The 19,623-nt window shown below is 44.2% G+C and overlaps 1 protein-coding gene across 7 annotated transcripts in view; it reads right to left on the minus strand.

Annotated features, from left to right (window-relative positions):
• Positions 1 to 19,623, minus strand: part of inpp4b (inositol polyphosphate-4-phosphatase type II B) — a 273,163-nt gene that overhangs the window by 11,507 nt on the left and 242,033 nt on the right. For all 7 annotated transcript variants that reach the window (XM_062523240.1, XM_062523223.1, XM_062523231.1 and 4 more), the window contains 4 exons: positions 18,200 to 18,502; positions 15,510 to 15,648; positions 11,756 to 11,931; positions 7,858 to 7,981 (listed from right to left, as the gene is read on the minus strand). In XM_062523240.1, coding sequence (XP_062379224.1) covers positions 7,858 to 7,981; positions 11,756 to 11,931; positions 15,510 to 15,648; positions 18,200 to 18,502 — 742 coding nt within the window. The remainder of the gene's footprint in view (positions 1 to 7,857; positions 7,982 to 11,755; positions 11,932 to 15,509; positions 15,649 to 18,199; positions 18,503 to 19,623) is intronic.

Here is a 19,623-nt window from a genome sequence, read left to right on the forward strand (position 1 = left end):
AATACTGTATCACACTGGCTAATTTGGAAATTAGGTCCTACTGTATGTACACAATTCTGAATTAAAAATCAGAAAATATATTGTCAATGTAAGATAGATTCAAGATTCAAGATTCAAAAAGCTTTATTATTTTTGAACATGTTGCCGTGTTTGAACATTTTCTTTTGATTGAAGGCACAGTGTGTGTGATGTGTCAGTAGCATGAGTTTTGCATATGCATTTGCATTACATTGCATTGGGAATGAAGGATCTATTGATAGAGGCAGGCAACCCTCTCCTCATCCACACAGATGGATTCAAAGCAATGGCTCATGTTGTGTGGGATCCAACCCGCAGCAGGATCTGCATTGTAGAAAGCATTTAGTTCCCCTGCAGAGGCAGCAGGATCTGGGCATTGGATCATGCCAGCATTCTGAGTCCTGCCCATCATGGTATTAAAGGGATATTCCACCATTTGGGCAATTACACTCATTTTACACCTCCTCTTCAGTTAAACAATTGATCTTTACCTTTCCCCAGTTCATCCAGCCGTTCTCTGAGTCTGGCGATACCACTTTTAGCTCCAGGCTAACATAGATCATTGAATCGGATTAGACCATTAGCATCTTGGCTGCTAGCATGATAGCATCAAGTTTAAAAGTGAGCAAGATTTCCAGTCATTTGTCTGTTTAAAACGTGTCTCCTCTCAAGTTAGAAAGTGTAATGTAATAAGATCAACAGGAAATGAAACATGGCGATTCTCTAAGCTGATTTGACATGAAACAATACTCTCATTCAAGCGTAATAATCAAGGAACACCATGGACGCAGCAGCACGATGATATCATGCAGCACCTGAAAATAGTCCCCGTAGGCTAACTTCCAGTAACAAGCCTGAGTTGCAGCAGACAAATTGGCTTGTAACTGGATTATTACGCCTGAATGAGAGCAAAAACACGGGCTGATCAGATGCCCTGGAGATGGCATTCCTGTAGTATTCTGAAATGCGCTCTAATACAAGTCCGTTGTCAGGGCCAGGTACATAAACAAGGATCACAGTTATTGGTTGGAATTCTGGGGGAAGATAGTGGGGACGATACCCCACCACCATAATAGTAGATGTGAAAACAACCCACAAAAGACTGTCAGTGCTCAGAGATAATGAGATGAGAATTTTAGAATGGATCATGTTGAATAGTTTGCTAGGGTAGCCTACAGTAGATTCCATTGTAGCTATATCCAAATCCCTTAGCTCTCTTTATGATTCTGCACGTGTTACCTTGCTAGACAGTGTTAGATCGCAAGTTGTTTAACCATCATAACCATATTTAAATACATTTACATGTGCTGCCAAAAAGAAATGCTTATTTCATTCATTCTTTAGCTTGCTTACTGTAACTTGCTTAACATGTGCATAGTTGCATAATAGAAAACGTGACCCCACACAATTTTATTTATCACGCATGCCTTGAAAAAAATTGACAGCCAGTCGGCACAACTGGCGGCATATTTGGGTAGGCTACATTTTGTATTATTCATTATGCAGTTCACGGCGAGGCTGTCTTAAAAAGACATTAAGATTAAGTAAGTATTGGCACTGATCCAAAACCGCATATTTACGTCCGTGTACTACCCCTGGGCGACATTGTTACTTTTGTGACATGTCTGGGGATGTTGTGATGGATTTAAATGTAGCTTATGCTATGCATTAGCCTACGCGGTGTTTATGTGGTTGGGGATGTTGTGATGGATCTAAATGTAGCTTATGCTATGCATTAGCCTACGCGGTGTTTATGTGGTTGGCAATCTAAAACTACAAGAGCACTCAGAGAGCGCAGACCTCAGCTTGCATTGTTCCTCCTACTGTAGGTCGTCATACATTTGAACCTAAACTATTCAGATTGCCACCATGTGGCCATACCATGCCATTACACCACTTAGCCACTAATACATAAACGCCTCCGGAATCCCGACGGTGATACGGATCACTCCCAAAATGTAACAGTTTCTTCCTTCCATCCATTACTTTTTGAGTTATCTTGCTAACAAACAGACAGACAAACAAACAGACGGGGGAGACGACCTCACGGCGGGACACTCCTTTGTGCTCAGGTGGTCTGTTTACATTTGACTGCCCCCATTGTGTGGACCGCCATTTGGCCAGGGATTCTCGGACACACCTACATTTTCCCTCTAAATTCATCTCAGAAAACTAATGCTGAAAACTAAAATGTATCTGTTTCATGACAAATGATAATGTATCTATGTTTGGTATCATTTCTAATGTCTCAACGCGAGAAGTAAGAGGGTCTCAGTGGTACAATTGTAAAATAAGTGTAAATATGTTTTCTGGTGATCTAAGCGAAATTGCCAAGTATTGGTGGGGAACCTCCCATTCCCTTTTGTAATGATAAGATATACCCTGTGGAGAGCCAAGGTCTTTTACAATAGTTATAGAGTCTATATGTTAATTTCCAGTGTGGAACTTCACAAGAAACCCCCCTTTTCTGTGTGGATACTTAAGGTTAGGGACAAGTTTATTCAGGGGATTTCTGCCTATCAGGACTCTGGGTAAGGTAAGAGAGTTTCGGCTTAGCAGAACTCTCAGGTAAGGTAATGGAGTCTCTCTGCTTTATAGAGCTCCTTGGTAAGGGTAACTTTATTTTAGGTTAATGGTTTAACTTTCCTCGCTACTTTATTATTGTCTGTACCTTTATACCTTTATTGATTGTATTAGAAAGATTACAACAAATGTAATATTAATTGATAACCAGTAATATTCTTTTCTTGAGAATTGAAGTTCTAAGCAAGGTCTTTGTTTAATCAGATATCATAACAGTGAATAGATTCTCAGATAAACTGAGCGGCTTGTGCGGGCTGGTCAAACTCAAGGAGTCACTGTGCTGGTTTCAGTTTGCCTCAAGCTGGTAGGCCTCTGAGTGCTAAAGTCAGGCCTGACCTGATCCAGACAAACTAGCCTAAAAGTCACTGACTGGACAATGGTAAACTGCACAGGGGTGCCAAAGTCAATGTACTAGAGAATAACTGTTGATATCAGGTTGGATCTCAATAAATGGTGACTGACTTCGCCTACGCGACTTTCTGCTTATCCTGCTTGAAAAGGTGTGGTAATGGTGACGTTTTCACAAGCGAGGGCGTGTCGAGGTGTAATGCGGAGAGGCTAATGGCCTGACAGTCTGAACGCAAAGGTGAGGCTTGTGGACCCGGGCTATTAGCACCAGTTTGGCCCGAAGTTAGCCTGGCCCAAGCTGGCCCGATGGTCTGAAGCCGGCTATTGTGATTAAGCAAAATAGGCCTTGCAGAGAGAGAAGTCTAGAAATACTTAGTATTTATTGTAGACAGATATTTCATAGTCATCAACAGTGTGACTATAGCTTTCATCTTATGGAGTCAGATGGTCAAATAAATTAAACTTGTTCAACATAACCTCATTGGCGCACCGGACAAAGACAGAACACGTATTTAAGTGGGAAAACATATTGTTGTATATTATTCCTGCTTACAATTCGGGCTGCCATTTGGGGAACGCTGGTGTAAAGCATTCCCTTGTACAATTAGTCGTTCCAGAGTAATTCTGTTTTGAAATTGTAGCAAATGTTACTAAGACACAAAGGCATATGAATGCAGTTCTGTTGACCTTCAGTTTGGTTGCTACTATGAATGCAGGACAGGCCAATCATAAATGCTACCCAATATTGGTGGAAGGTTTAGAGAAAAATTCAGCACATTTTAATCATATTTTAATAATGCTGACAACCGTGACACATTTTCGAACCGTATCTCTAGTGGCTGGTAAAAAAGGTGAGTGTCTGGTAGATTTTCACCAGTGACGGTGGACAAAATATTACATTTCCATTCCTGACACGCATACACACAAACACACATAAAAAAGACACACACACACACACACACACACACACACACACACACACACACACACACACACACACACACACACACACACACACACACACACACACACACACACACCATTACCCCCCCACAAACACACTTACTGTACAATTGAATACACACACACACACACACACCATTACCCCCCACCACCCACACACACAGAAGCACACCTTTACACAAAAGCACACATGCACACATATGTTTACATACACAAAAGTTGCAATAGTAGGAGATGGAAATGAAGTGTGATTTATTTATGCGGAGAGAATGTGCAGGACATATTTTGTACCACTATGAGGTGCATCTAGTGTTTTTTAAATATACATTTACGAAACATCTGTTTTTATTGTGGAGTATTGATAAGGTTTTTTTTAATTCTTTTTTCTTTTAATGTAATCTATTTTAAGATGAATCTGAAAATAACAAAATTAAATGGGACTGCCAGTTGCACTGTGCATCAAGTTTTGGGGGAAAAAATGTACAAGGGCCAGAGACACCATCTCCGAGAGCATGTACAAGCACACTAATTAAACCAAACCAAATCAAATAATGTTGTGCAATGCAATGTGCAATGCTTATTAATGCCCACAGTTGAAGTGGGTTAAAAATGTGGCGCTGCTACAGTAATTTCCTGCATATAAGCCGCATTGTATATAAGCCGCAGTGTTTTATGCAAGTTAAAAGAAACAAAACCATATTAACACCATATTAACTGCCCCCCTGTATTAACCTCATAGCTGAGGAAATTTTGCAAAATCAATGTATAAGCTGCGGCTTGTAGTCAGGAAATTACGGTAAACAAGTTGCTGGCTCTGCACATTCTTTCCCTGTAATAACATGTGCATTTGCGGCCTGCTGCCTGCTGCCGGGCCCTCGGAAGCGCTCCGGTCGGACTTGATATCCTCCAGCTGTCACTCGATACAGTGGCGTTCTTTCATTATCGCTTGCCACCGCAAGTCAAGTCAAGTCAAGTTTCTTTACGGTGCAGAACTCCATATACTGTACAGGGTTAGGGTTATTCAATGTGCTTTACATGAACACAGACCAAACAGTGTTAGCAGATAAAAGCATAGATGGGCAAAAGTCAAAGAGTAATTAAAAAAAAAAAATCATAATAAAGCATAAATCGAAAGCATAAAACAAAAGGTAAAATCATTAAAAAATAAAGAATAAAAAACATGAAAACGACATTAGACTTAAGGTGGAATAGTTAAAAGACAGATACAGAACTCAGTGCAGTTAGCAGAAAGCATCTGAGAACAGTTTGGTCTTTATATCTAGATTTAAAACTGGCTGCAGTTGTGGTCTTTTTAATGTCATCCAAAAGTTGGTTCCAGAGCTGAACTGCACAACAGCTAAAAGCTGCTTCAGCCTGTTTAGTTCTAACAGTAGATTTTACTAATAGGTTTTTCTCCTGAGACCTGAGAGGACTGCAGGACTATTGCGGCAAGCTTATGTATCAGTTCCTGGATACACTTGACAAATGGTTATTGCCATGATACCTTAGGTAATTAGTCTGGCTAAACCCAGTCCGATCTGTCGACGCCCTCAGCTCAGGATGGAAACCTGCACATTTATCTCTCCTGCTTCCTGTTCACATTTTCTGGAATCAATGACAAACTAGCTTAACCACCAGGCGCACACGGATCGTTGGTCTGATTGGTTGAAGGACTATCCACATGTGTACAGACAGAGTCATTTGAACTATGCCCATTGATCGTGCCTCTTGTGCAGTAGATATACAATGCCATCTCCCCAGACTAATGCTCAATCTTAAAAGATTGAGCTTAGTCTGGGGAAAGCCAGGCTATTAGGTAATGACAAAACAGTTCTAAAACAGACCTCATGGAGCCTGTTGTCACTATGCAAACATAAAGTCATGCAGACTGTTGCGGCTATGAACATATTTAGACATGTAGCTTTTGCTACTATTCATATATTACGTCATGCAGCCTGCAGGCTATAGATAGATACTTTATTTATTCTGAGGGATACATTTCCATCTCACAACAGTTTGCTATCTGGATGGTCCCTAAATAATTCCACAAAGTTCCAGTCAGACGACTTGTATTATGCTTAAATTTCACCAGAATTAATTGCCACTAATTGACACTCGTGTTCATGGCAAAAATGCACCTCACTGACTTAAGCCATGGATATGGACATACAGTATATTGTTGTTTTATTGCATTTCTAGAAATTACTAAATTGCATTTGGTTACATCCAGCAAGACCATTTCCCATTTGTTGAGTGACTGAGTGACTATTAGGTGGGAGAATGGTGAAGTTGAATAATCAAAGAGTCCACATTCATGACTGTCATATACAACTACTGCTACTACTACTTCTACAGTAGCCTACATTTAATTACCTCTGCCAAGGAGGTTATGTTTTCATCTGGGTTTGTTTGTCTGTCTGTTTGTTTTTTTGCAAGATAACTCAAAAAGTTACGGATGGATTTCGATAAAATTTTCAGGGAGGGTCTGAAATGACCCAAGGAAGAAATGATTACATTTTGGGAGTGATCTGTATCACTGTTTGGATCCAGGAGGCGGTTATGATTTTTGGCTGAGGTCTGCTCTCTCGCAGTGCTTTTCTACAGTAGTTTGTACAGCGTTTTTCAAGACACTCAGACACATGTTCTCACTGCTGGTGATCCAGACAGTAAATTGTATGTTTGCAACTGTAAGTTGGCACCAGTAATTACACGCAAGATCGAGGCAGCTTGAGTCTTCTTTCTTTTTTATTCATGAATTCTGTGAATTCCATTCCTGTCTGAGGCATGATGACTAATCACAGCGCACAAGTACTGTAAGTTCCTGTTTGGAGAATCAATGGAATGACCTGTTTTCTTACTGCACACGTTTCAAAGGCTCCTCTCAGCACTCCATTCACGCTCGAAAACCAAAAGGGGACTACTGTACAGTATGCCTTTTCTGTTGCTGCTCCCAAAGTCTGGAATAGTTTACCACTGCAAATACTGTAAGATTCTGTTCCACCAGAAGTTCTATTGAGGTTGAACCCCGGACTATCCAAAAGGGTGGGTAGGGTAGGGTGGACACTTTTTTGGTATTTCTGTTTATCTTATTATGTCATGCTAAATCTCACAAATTGTGAAGCACTTTGGGTCAACTCTGTTGTTTTATAAAATGGACTTGATTGAATTGACTTGAATAGCAGTTGTATATTAATTGTCTACTTGATGTGAGTGAAACAAAGGCTTGCCCAGATACCCCTGAAGCAACAAATGAGAGCGCTTGTGCTGACCTGTCTGTGTTGGCCTGTCTGTGCTGACCTGTCTGTGTTGACCTGTCTGTGTTGGCCTGTCTGTGTTGACCTGTCTGTGCTGACCTGTCTGTGTTGGCCTGTCTGTGTTGACCTGACTGTGCTGACCTGTCTGTGTTGGCCTGTCTGTGTTGGCCTGTCTGTGTTGGCCTGTCTGTGTTGGCCTGTCTGTGTTGACCTGACTGTGCTGACCTGTCTGTGCTGACCTGTCTGTGCTGGCCTGTCTGTGTTGACCTGTCTGTGTTGACCTGTCTGTGTTGACCTGTCTGTGTTGGCCTGTCTGTGTTGACCTGTCTGTGCTGACCTGTCTGTGTTGGCCTGTCTGTGTTGACCTGACTGTGCTGACCTGTCTGTGTTGGCCTGTCTGTGTTGGCCTGTCTGTGTTGGCCTGTCTGTGTTGGCCTGTCTGTGTTGACCTGACTGTGCTGACCTGTCTGTGCTGACCTGTCTGTGCTGGCCTGTCTGTGTTGACCTGTCTGTGCTGGCCTGTCTGTGTTGGCCTGTCTGTGTTGGCCTGTCTGTGTTGACCTGTCTGTGTTGACCTGTCTGTGTTGGCCTGTCTGTGTTGGCCTGTCTGTGTTGACCTGTCTGTGTTGACCTGTCTGTGTTGACCTGCCTGTGCTGGCCTGTCTGTGGGTCTCAGGAGTGCTGTACTCACTGTAAGTGCTGAGCAGGCTCTCGAACTGAGCCACCAGGCCCACCAGGTGCAGCTGCTGCAGGAAGCCCTTGTCCTCCAGCCCTGCATACAGCCGCATCACAAAGCCACACGCCAACGCTGACAACTGGAGGAAGAAGAGCCACACATGCAGTATGTGAGCACGCTTGCACACACACACACACACACACACACACACTCACATAAAACATCATGCGTACAGTACATTTACCAGCAATTAGACACAGCACCATCAATTCATGGTTTCTGGACATGTGTGATACAGTCAGTGAATTCAAACTACAAAAATGTTGCGGTTTCAACCAGTTGACAGACTTCAAACGAGGTCCTCTATCAAACAGTTTGGCACTTTTATTGTGTGTGTGTGTGTGTGTGTGTGTGTGTGTGTGTGTGTGTGTGTGTGTGTGTGTGTGTGTGCGTGTGTGATGAAAAGCATGTTTAATAAGTTCAGGCTCTAAATCTGTGGCAAGATAGAGCAGACAAACAAATAGTGAAAGCATGTACTGTAGCAAAGTCTCTGGAACTCCTTTTAGGGCAGTGAAGGTGTCCGGTGATTTGCATGTTATATTCAGGTGATATCTGGACATCTCAGAGCTTAGGCATTTATGACATTACGGTTGATGATTGCTTCTCCACATTCTGTTACTATTCACAGTTTTCAACACATCTCACATAAAGTTTATATTGAGAACAGTCCTGGGTGAATATGCCACCTACAGTAGCATAAACCCATGAAACCTGGTTTTGATCTGACGTGCATGCATCACTGATTCGAGCAAAATTTTCCCATGAAGACTGCGCTATTTTCGTTTGTTTATTTTCCAGTGCACTCTGAGAACGCAGTTGAACAAACAAAGTAAAATAGCAGGCAATCGAACATGGAGGAGAATGCTCTTGATTTAGCGCAGATGTGAAATTACTCTCTCAATAACCATCTGTGGTTTGTTTAAGTGGAACTGTTTGTTCCTGCAAAGGATATACAAATTATCTTTATGCCTTTGCAGGATTTCCTCTTTACACCTTTGCTTACTCAAAGACAAATATTTAGTAAGTTATTGGCTGTCAGTATCTGCGAAATCTAAGACAGAAATATGTAGCAGGATAGGCTATGGAAAACATCCTCCTTCGTTTTTAAAAATAATTCCTTCAAACTGTATGAAATGAACAGCTGGGGAAGTGTATTGTTAACCCAACGAGCAAACAGACATTTTTAAACAAACGGGAACAACATCACCCTATGCTGTTTTAACTTGGTGAAAGTGTAAGGCTGGGTGTTTTCCCGTCCATGAGTTTTTCTAAGATGGCAGACGGGGGAGACGACCTCACGGTGGGACACTCCTTTGTGCTCAGGTGGTCTGTTTACATTTGACTGCCCCCATTGTGTGGACCGCCATTTGGCCAGGGATTCTCGGACACACCTACATTTCCCTCTACATTCATCTCAGAAAACTAATGCTGAAAACTAAAATGTATCTGTTTCATGACAAATGATAATGTATCTATGTTTGGTATCATTTTTTATGTCTCAACACGAGAAGTAAGAGGGTCTCAGTGGTACAAGTGTAAAATAAGTGTAAATATGTTTTCTGGTGATCTAAGCGAAATTGCCAAGTATTGGATGGGGAACCTCCCATTCCCTTTTGTAGTGATAAGATATACCCTGTGGAGAGCCAAGGTCTTTTAAAATAGTTATAGAGTCTATATGTTAATTTCCAGTGAGGAACTTCACAAGAAACCCCCCTTTTCTGTGTGGATACTTAAGGTTAGGGACAAGTTTATTCAGGAGATTTTCTGGCTAGCAGGACTCTGGGTAAGGTAAGAGAGTTTCGGCTTAGCAGAACTCTCAGGTAAGGTAATGGAGTCTCTCTGCTTTATAGAGCTCCTTGGTAAGGGTAACTTTATTTTAGGTTAATGGTTTAACTTTCCTTGCTACTTTATTATTGTCTGTACCTTTATACCTTTATTGATTGTATTAGAAAAGATTACAAATAAATGTGATGTTAATTGGGAATCGGTAATATTCCTTTCTTGAGATTAGAGTCCGAATCGAGGCATTTGTTTAATCAGTATCTTAGCAAACGAATTCTCAGTTAAACTGCGTATCTTGTGGGGGCTAGTTATACCACTAGGAGTCACTGCTCTAATTCAGTTTTCGCACCAAGCCTTGCGAGCCTCTGCGTGCTAATGCCGGCCGGCCTGATTAGCCAAACGAATAGTGGTCCCTGAACTGGTAATAGGAAAACTTCACAGGTGCCAATAGTCAATGAACTGTAGATATTGCTAACGATATAGGTTGGATCTCATGTGGTTAATCAAATCGGCCTTGTAGAGAGATAAGTTTAGAAGTACTTGGTACTTATTGTAGACTGATATTTCATAGTCATCAACAGTGTGACTATACCTTTCATCTTATGGAGTCAGATGATCAATAAATTAAACTTGTTCAACACAGCCTCATTGGCGCACCGGGTAAAGACAGAACACGTATAAAGCAGGAATTGTTGTATATTTCCCCTGCTTACAATTGTGAAACTGAAGTTTTCCCACATAGCCTATCCTCGTTGGTCTAAGTGTTCAGAAATAGTTGTGCGAATCCGTGATAAAACCTCCGTTTCAATAGCTAAGATAAATGAAAGGCCAAACTGCATGAACAAATTATGCATTCATACCCATAGCGTTTCTGTTGCCATCAAAATCAACCTAAGCCAACATGGTGTCACACCCAACTTGTCGAACGAGGACGCATGCAGCCGTGAACGTCACTGCTGTTCATCTGTCAATCATCACGTAAAGCCCGCCCTGACAATGTGATTGGTCCGAACAACAGATCTGTATCTCGAATAGTAGCAGCTGAACGGAGAAGTGCCAGACCGAAGTTCCCTGCAGAAAAAGAATGGAGGCGGGGCTAAACTTCGGTCTGGCATCCAGGCTACACTATAGCAGCATAGGCTCCAATTCTCAGATCACGTTCCAGGACTCTTCATCTCTCCTCACAACACCTGGTATCAGCAGTACTTCCCCCCAGTTAATACATGCATGAATGCATACAGTCTTACTCAAATGTTTATGCACCGATGCTAAAGTTGACTAAAAAGAGGAATACAAAATTGGATATTAATCTTAGTGCCTTAATTTAAAAAAATAGGAAAAATTCAACTTACAAGGACGCCAATTTTCTTTGTGAATGAATAATGTATTGTTGCATTGAGAGATGATCTTATGGAAAGCACCCCATGCCAATCTCTAGGTATGGTGAAGGGTACTGTATGTGTGTTGATTTGAATTCAAATGTTTTATTCCTCTCTTTAGCATGAGTTCCAATGTATTTATCAATGGTGCTATCAATAAAGAAGTCTATCAAATTCAACATTATTGACACTTTTCAACAAGATGTGCAAAATCGACCACTTCTAATTAAAATATTTAAATGATTATCTACCCTGACAAAAGGAAAAATCAATGTAAGATCTTGTCTTTTTTCTGTTTATACTAAACATAATTGAATTCAGTTTAACATTGAGATTTTCAACCATGTTCTTGTGTTTCTTCATTTTATTTCAGCTCCTAAGAAATACCCAGTTCAACATAAATACTCTTCTGATCTTAAAATACTCTTCTGCTATTATTATTGCTCCTTTTTATTTATATCAGTGAGACAAATGTGAGCAGCAGTATAACTTTGACTGTGTCTGAAGTGTGATTGTTTTACTGTTTAAGAAAGGCAAGCAATTAAACCTACTGTAGTGTATGCACATGATGGTGTAAGTGATGTCTAAGGTCAAAAACAGACCTATACTGTTCACACTGAGCGTTCCCCTCAGCGGAAGGAATGAACGATCATTAACAGGATAATCAAATCATATGAGGGGGTCGAACCTACCGCCTGACTGAAAACGACGTCGCGCCTCTGTTGGAGGAAGAGGCCCTGCGGGATGCTGCACACTGCCTCCTGCAGGAGCACGAAGGTCATGGACTTCTGCGCCCGACCGCCCACCTCCGACACACACTCCTTCAGCGAGGCCACCAGCGGGGACAACTGCTCTCGCCACTCACCTGCTGCACAGTCAGAGAGGGACAAGTCAGAGAGAGAATCTACACAGTGCATAACCCAGATGATCAGTCTCAACAACCGGGTTCACTGCACTGCTGCACAGTCAGAGAGGGACCAGTCAGAGAGAGAATCTACACAGTGCATAACCCAGATGATCAGTCTCAACAACCGGGTTCACTGCACTGCTGCACAGTCAGAGAGGGACCAGTCAGAGAGAGAATCTACACAGTGCATAACCCAGATGATCAGTCTCAACAACCGGGTTCACTGCACTGCTGCACAGTCAGAGAGGGACCAGTCAGAGAGAGAATCTACACAGTGCATAACCCAGATGATCAGTCTCAACAACCGGGTTCACTGCACTGCTGCACAGTCAGAGAGGGACCAGTCAGAGAGAGAATCTACACAGTGCATAACCCAGATGATCAGTCTCAACAACCGGGTTCACTGCACTGCTGCACAGTCAGAGAGGGACCAGTCAGAGAGAGAATCTATACAGCGCATAACCCAGATGATCAGTCTCAACAACCGGGTTCACCCAGGTCATTTGAAGATGATGCCAAAAACATACTGTACCTATAGGGGCAGAGTGAGAATGGCATAGGGTTGCTTACAAATGATCTTTTTATCACAGGAAAACAACTATAACATAACAACTACATAGGCATGTGTGTGTGTGTGTGTGTGTGTGTGTTTGTTTGTGTGTGTGTGTGGGTGTATGTGGGTACATACACAGCTGCAACTTATCACAGAAAGTAGACTGCACTGCACTGTGGATTATCTGCTCATCTGTGGTATGAGCAAGTGGTTTAGAAAGACTTCCACGACAAGTTTGAACACAGCAGTGGGAATAAATCATATTTGTGTTGTTTTAAGGATTATGTACTTGAGTTTAGCTACAGTATGAATGAGTTCAGCAAGAAGTACATGAAGTACCGTACACACAGTAAATCACATAAACTATGTTACTGTATGTCTCTGTCTCTCTGACATGTCTTGTAAAGGGTCATTTACACCAGGAACGATAACTATAAGCATAACTACTGTACTGTATAACCATACAATAAAAGCATCCACACTTACAGTACCAACAATAAGGAAAGTCTACAATGAGCAATTCAAAACTAACTAAAAGTTAACATAATTAAATGACAAATCAGTGAGTGCTATTTCCCACAGCCACATCACGTGCAAAAAGCCTTTGCAGTCACTGTTCCGAGTGTGTGGAACCGGTTATCACAGTTGCAAATCCTCCCTCCGTCACTGATGCTAAATACATTGCTATATATTATTTCTTCTGCCATATTGACTACATCTTGACATTCTTGTTCTCTGTTTATTGTGATTTAATAAGCTTTGTAGACTTCAACCATATTTATTCCTGCTGGAGTTAACAATGAACTTAGATGAATGTAGGAATTGAAGTGATTGTGTGGCCTATGAGGGACCACCCAGTGAAATCCTTGGCACCATCAAGTGGTAGCCTATAGCCATGTGGTAAGGACACACACACACACACCGGTATACCATGGTCCATCTTACCAGTGACTGAGTTGTGGTTCGTCTGATCACAGCATTTATAGTTTACCCACCTCTTTTTTTACCACTAGATCCCTGTCTGTAACTCCGCAGTGATGTCTGCCAGCAATATAAAGTAATAACCAATAAAGTATATAACCAATAAAGAGAAATGTATATATTAAATTATACTGTGGTTTCTCAACACATATGCATATAGAGCATACACCATATACTGTATATTATATATATACAGCATACTGTATACAGTAATGCATTGAGGATGACACAGGCAGTGCATTAGTAAGCTGATACAGTGAGTGGGTTTGAGGCTCGTAGTGCTGCTGTGTGTGTGTGTGTGTGTGTGTGTGTGTGTGTGTATGGTATTGACCTTGCGGTGCATCTCTCTGCTGCCTCCTCTAAAGCCTCTGTCTCTGTATGGATCCAATGCTGACATTTAGAGCAAGCAACTCTCAGTGGACTTACAGAGTTTTGTGGGACCTGGACAGACACTGTGCGTCAACAGACAGACTGCAATACACACTAACAGCCACTAGAAGTCAGTGGTGTCTACTGAATCCACCAAAATCAAACCACAGTCGCTAGACGGTCCTCATGTGAGAGGGAAAAAGAGAGAAAAACGAAGAGACTAAGAGCATCAGTTCCTGTCTCTTATGTGAGTTGATTTCTGTAATGTGTGCTAGTCACGGCAGCATATGTGCACATTTATGTGAGTGAGTGTGAGTGTGTGTTTGGGTACATGTTTTATTTGGTGTGAGTGTGAATGTTTTGTGCGTGGTTACACACGCCTGAACTTGTCTCATTCCCACCTGTCCAGTCAGGCTTAACGCAACTGGATCTTATCAGTGCACTGGTCTCTGGTAATTATGAAGCTGGAGAGATAAAGGCTGAACTCTGACAATTGTGTCATCTCTCTCAGGCTACACTGCTCTGCAATCTACTCTCTCTCTCTCTCTCTCTCTCTCTCTCCTCCCTTACGCCTGACCTGTGGGAGTGTGTGCATGCCCTCATATCTTAGGGCTGGCTTGTGTGTGGAAGAATGGCGGGCTCTCTCATTTCTGTGAGTGTCTGCACACACAGACTCTGCTGCCAGGCCAGACACAAGGGACTGGAACTCGACAAAGACAGATGGCTGGAGACAAAAAGATGGCAAGAGAATGGAGGAGTGAAAGAGAGAGTCTGAAAAGAGAGAGAGAGACACACACACACACACACACACACACACACGCACACACACACACACACGCACACGTCCTTCTCTTCTCACTTCTTGACCAAAGTGCAGACACTGTGCTGTAATGAGCTTGACTCAGAGAGACGGAGCTCCATGGAGGTGCTCTTCAGAGGACCTCCATCCATTTCAGGCTCTGTCTGCTGCAGTGGGCTGCCGGGCCCTGTGCCCAGCAGGGGGCGCTCTGATGGAGGCCCTGTCTCTGACGCTCCACTGACGCCCAACTGCCGTGAAGGTCAAGTGGCTTTGCCATGAAAGACGCTCACACAGAACACTTGGGGGAGAGCCCGCTTTTAGAGTGCTGGACCAAGGATTTAAAAACTAGTTGTGTGTCTCTCACCGTGTGTGTGTGTGTGTGTGTGTGTGTGTGTGTGTAAACAAAAGTGGGGGAATAAGCTGACCAAGCATCAGTCGGTTTAGGGGGAGGCAAACTCTGAGAGCATTTCTGTAAATATGACAGCAGCTAATGAAATGCATTAATGAGGACAAATATTATGACAACTCATGATGCATTGCGGCCAGCAGTGCTTATGAGGGCATATACAGTATTGTGACAACTGATGATGACATCTGTTGGGTAATCCTGCTGGGAAGCTAATTCTTGTAGCCTTGTACACTGAGAGAGCAGCACATGTGCAAGGAGAATTTGGGAGTCTGTGTTGTTGTTAGTATGTGTGGTTATTGTGTGTGTGTGTGTGTGTGCGTGTGTGTGTGTGTGTGTGCACACGCTGACGGGATGGTGCACACATAGTGTGAGTTGATGGTGCGTGTGTGTGTGAGTGAGTGTGTGCTGACAGGTAGGTGCACACGTACTGGGGTTGTGGGAGGTGATGACGTCGGCGAGCGCCTGGTCTGGTGCTGACTCCTGGTTGTTGTTGTCCTGCTCCTGCAGCTTGTCCACCAGGGCGATCACACAGTTGAGACTCTTGGCCACGTTTGCCCATACCCTGTCCTAGAGGAACCAGAACTACAGTCAGAAGAGCACACACACACACACACACACACACACACACACACACACACACACACACACACACACACACACACACACACACACACACACACACACACACACACACACACACACACACACACACACACACACACACACACACACACACGCATTGCCCATACCCTGTCCTAGAGGAACCAGAACTACAGTCAGAAGAGCACACACACACACACACACACACACACACACACACACACACACACACACACACACACACACACACACACACACACACACACACACACACACACACACAAACACACACACACACACACACACACACACACACACACACACACGCATTGCCCATACCCTGTCCTAGAGGAACCAGAACTACAGTCAGAAGAGCACACACACACACACACACACACACACACACACACACACATTGCCCATACCCTGTCCTAGAGGAACCAGAACTACAGTCAGAAGAGCTTTTCTTGTACAATATACACAGTAACACACACACACACACACACACACACACACACACACAGACACACATTCACACAGACCCACACACTAATACACACACACACACACACACACACACACACACACACACACACTCTAACAACCACAAGTTCTAACAACCAAATGTGCTTAGTCTTCCACAGGCCACCTAACCGTTGGTCTCTCTTTAACACATTTGTTGATACAGAAATAGCCACTCCGCACCCTGCAGCTGAACGCCACCCCATCCCTCTGTTGACATAGAGACGGCAATCATGCCGATAAAAGCCCTGAACCACTACGGCGGCACGCTCTCCGAGACTGGAGGACTGCAGCTCACTGCCTACTGATGCTGATTAGTGATGTGCTTTGGCCTCGGGGAAAAACCCACTAAATAAAAGAGTTTGTGTTGACGTTCAGAATGTTTAATTGATGTTCCACTTCAGCACTTTCATTCGCAGGCTTGTTTTGCTGTTCACTCGCTCTTTCACACTGCATAGCCAGCAAGAGCCATTTCATCCCCAAACGCGCCGCGTCTTCCGTTCCAAAGGTCAGACACACATGGCCAGTGACAGGTGTGGCACACGCGCATAGCAACCGCTGTCAAGTCCATGCTCCTCTCCTTCCTTGCAGCTCTGAGGGGGGGCAACCCTACGGTTTCAGATCGGCTACCTCGGATCGTTCTACAAGTGCTCTCCAATGGCAGCAAGAGGTAATTAGTGTTCCCATAGCAATAACCAGGCTAGAAAAGCTTTTCTTTGTCTTCTGTCTTTGTCTTTTAGTGTGTGTGTGTGTGTGCGTGTGTGTGTGTGTGTGTGTGTTTCTGAGAGTGGGCTGGAGCTTGTGTCATTGATTGGAGGCTGGAGACCCACCGGCTTTCGGCTCTCTAATCTTCTGCTGCACCACTGTACACTAACTGCCAGATGGATGGTCACTAGCTCACTGTGTTCTTTGGTCCATTCTCTCTCTCTCTCTCTCTCTCTCTCTCTCTCTCTCTATCTCTCCATTTTAATGCCAGTTTCTCTAGCAACTGTGTGTTGAACAGCCCCTCCGTGGCCCCTCTGGTCTAGTGCTAGTTTGTCTTTTTCATGCTCACCCTTGAGTTTGAGCCCTTTCTGCCTCCAGGCTCCATTTACTCTTGCTTGCTCTCCTCTGGAACAGCCGGGCTACACCCAGTACACAACTGAAACATTTTTATTATTATTATTATAATTATTATTACTTTTCTTAGCTGAGCTGATGCTGCAACAATTAGTTTTCGCTATAATCAAAAGAACCGCTACACCAGCCGTGCTAGCAGTGTGCACACTCAAAGGAGAATGACACATGAGTCCCTACAACTGTTGGTACACTCTGGGAATGGACAACTTGAGCTGCATGCCTGCTGTAGCCTTTCAGCCTGTACATTTCAGCAGAGGCGGACGGACATCCCGGGTACAGAAAGTACAAATCCTGCCATGTATTCTGTCTATCTGTGCACTTCACACAGGTGATATCACTAGCTATCTGATCTACCTGGCTGCTAATTAGGATGAGCTGGTTTACTACATGTTTGGATAAGATACTGGATAAGGACTTTTACTTTCTGAACCCGGGATGTCCGCCTCTGCATTTCAGCCTCTCTCTTGCTCACTATGAAATGGACTGCCCATGTCACACTAAGCCGCACTACCTGTGGTTTGTCTTATTAGTGCAAACGGAGATCTCCTTTATCATGAAGAGGGACAAAGGACAGGGAGAGGAGTCAAACCAAATGTGACAGAGAGGGCGAGAGGGAGAGAGAAGAGAGGCAGACACAGAGAGGGAGAGAGAAGAGAGGCAGACACAGAGAGGGGGAGAGGGAGAGAGAGAAAAGAGGTGGAGGGAGAGAGAGAAGAGAGGCAGACACAGAGGTAGAGAGAGAGAGAGAAGAGAGGCAGACACAGAGAGGTGGAAGGAGAGAGAGAAGAGGCAGACACAGAGAGGCGGCGGGAGAGAGAGAAGAGGCAGACATAGAGAGGAGGCGGAGGGAGAGAGAGACGGATGAGAGAGCACTTGCCCATTCCTCCTCGTCGTACTCCTTGTGGTGCGGTATGGAGTCCTGGCGCTCCAGCGCTACGGCGGGTGGCGGCGCCTCCTCTTTGGTGGGCGTCTGCGCGCCCGCCACGTTGTTGCAGACGACGGCGTCCGGCTCCAGGGCCGTCTGCGCGGGGTGGCTGGGCGTCTGGGGCGCGTGGGTCTGCAGCGGCGGCGTCTGCGCCTGCGTCTGGGTCTTGGACACGTAGCCGGGCCGGGCGGCGTGCAGGGCCAGCAGGGCGCTCTTCACCAGCTCGTCCTTCAGCGCGTGCACAAACTGCTCCGTCTGAGTGAGGAGAACCACAGCAGCTCTTTTAACTGAGCATTCATACCAAACAATACTCAACCCAACACATTATTCCACTCATTCCAGTACAATTTCAATTCAATACAGGCAGCTAATGATATCTTCAGAGAGGGAGAGGGAGGGAGGGAGATAGAGAGAGAGAGAGAGAATAAAATAGAAAGAGAGAGAGAAGGAGAGCGGGGTAGAGAGAAGTAGACGAATAAAGAATAAGAGAAAGCACTTCAGAGAGAATGAAGAGACAAAACAAAAGATAAAGGAGGAGAATAGAGACACGAAAAGAAAGTGAGGAGAGAGCCAGAGTTAGAACATTCTTCTAAACCTGTACACAAAATCCAATGGCCACACAGTCTTCTTCCTACTTCTCAAAAAGTAACTTTTTATAAAAGAGAATGGAGATGTGTGTGTGTATGCGCGTGTGTGTGTGTGTGTGTGTGTGTGTGAGCGAGAGAAAGAGAGTTTGACTTTGAGGAACAGAGACATAAGGCAAGATGGCAGAGGGGAGAGGGGGAGAGAGACAGAGAGAGAGAGAGAGAGAGAGACTGAGAGAAAATAAAGACAAATAGCACCAAAGCAAAGGTGTGTGAGGGAGGGGAACAGAAGACCAGCCTCTTGACTCGCACTATGGCAACAGCAGCAGCAACAACAACAACAAACAATTCAATTACACCTCGCCGAGGCCTCCACAGAGGAGGGAGAGAGGAGGAGAGAGTGAGCGCGAGACAGAGAGGTGGAGGAGGAGGAGGAGGAGGAGGAGGGGTGCCTTTGATCTCACATTCATGTGCTACTGTATGCTGATGATCCTCGCGAGGGGCCCAGGCTCACTGGAGGAACTGATAAGGGCTCTCAAGAATAATTGAGTTAGCATCCCAATAAGCTAACCACTGAGCCCCTAACACCCACACACACACACACACACGCTGCAGAGGGGTGGAGTGTGTGTGTGTGTGTGTGTGTGTGTGTGTGTGTGTGTGTGTGTGTGTGTGAGAGAGAGAGAGAGAGAGAGAGAGCGAGCGATTGGCCGCAAACATTTGCCACCAAAGCCCTTTGCTCTAACCCATGGAGGAGACGTCTGACTCAGAGCAAGAGAGGGAGAGAGAGAC

The sequence above is a fragment of the Sardina pilchardus genome, chromosome 2 (assembly GCF_963854185.1).
Source record: "Sardina pilchardus chromosome 2, fSarPil1.1, whole genome shotgun sequence".
Lineage (NCBI taxonomy): Eukaryota > Metazoa > Chordata > Actinopteri > Clupeiformes > Clupeidae > Sardina > Sardina pilchardus.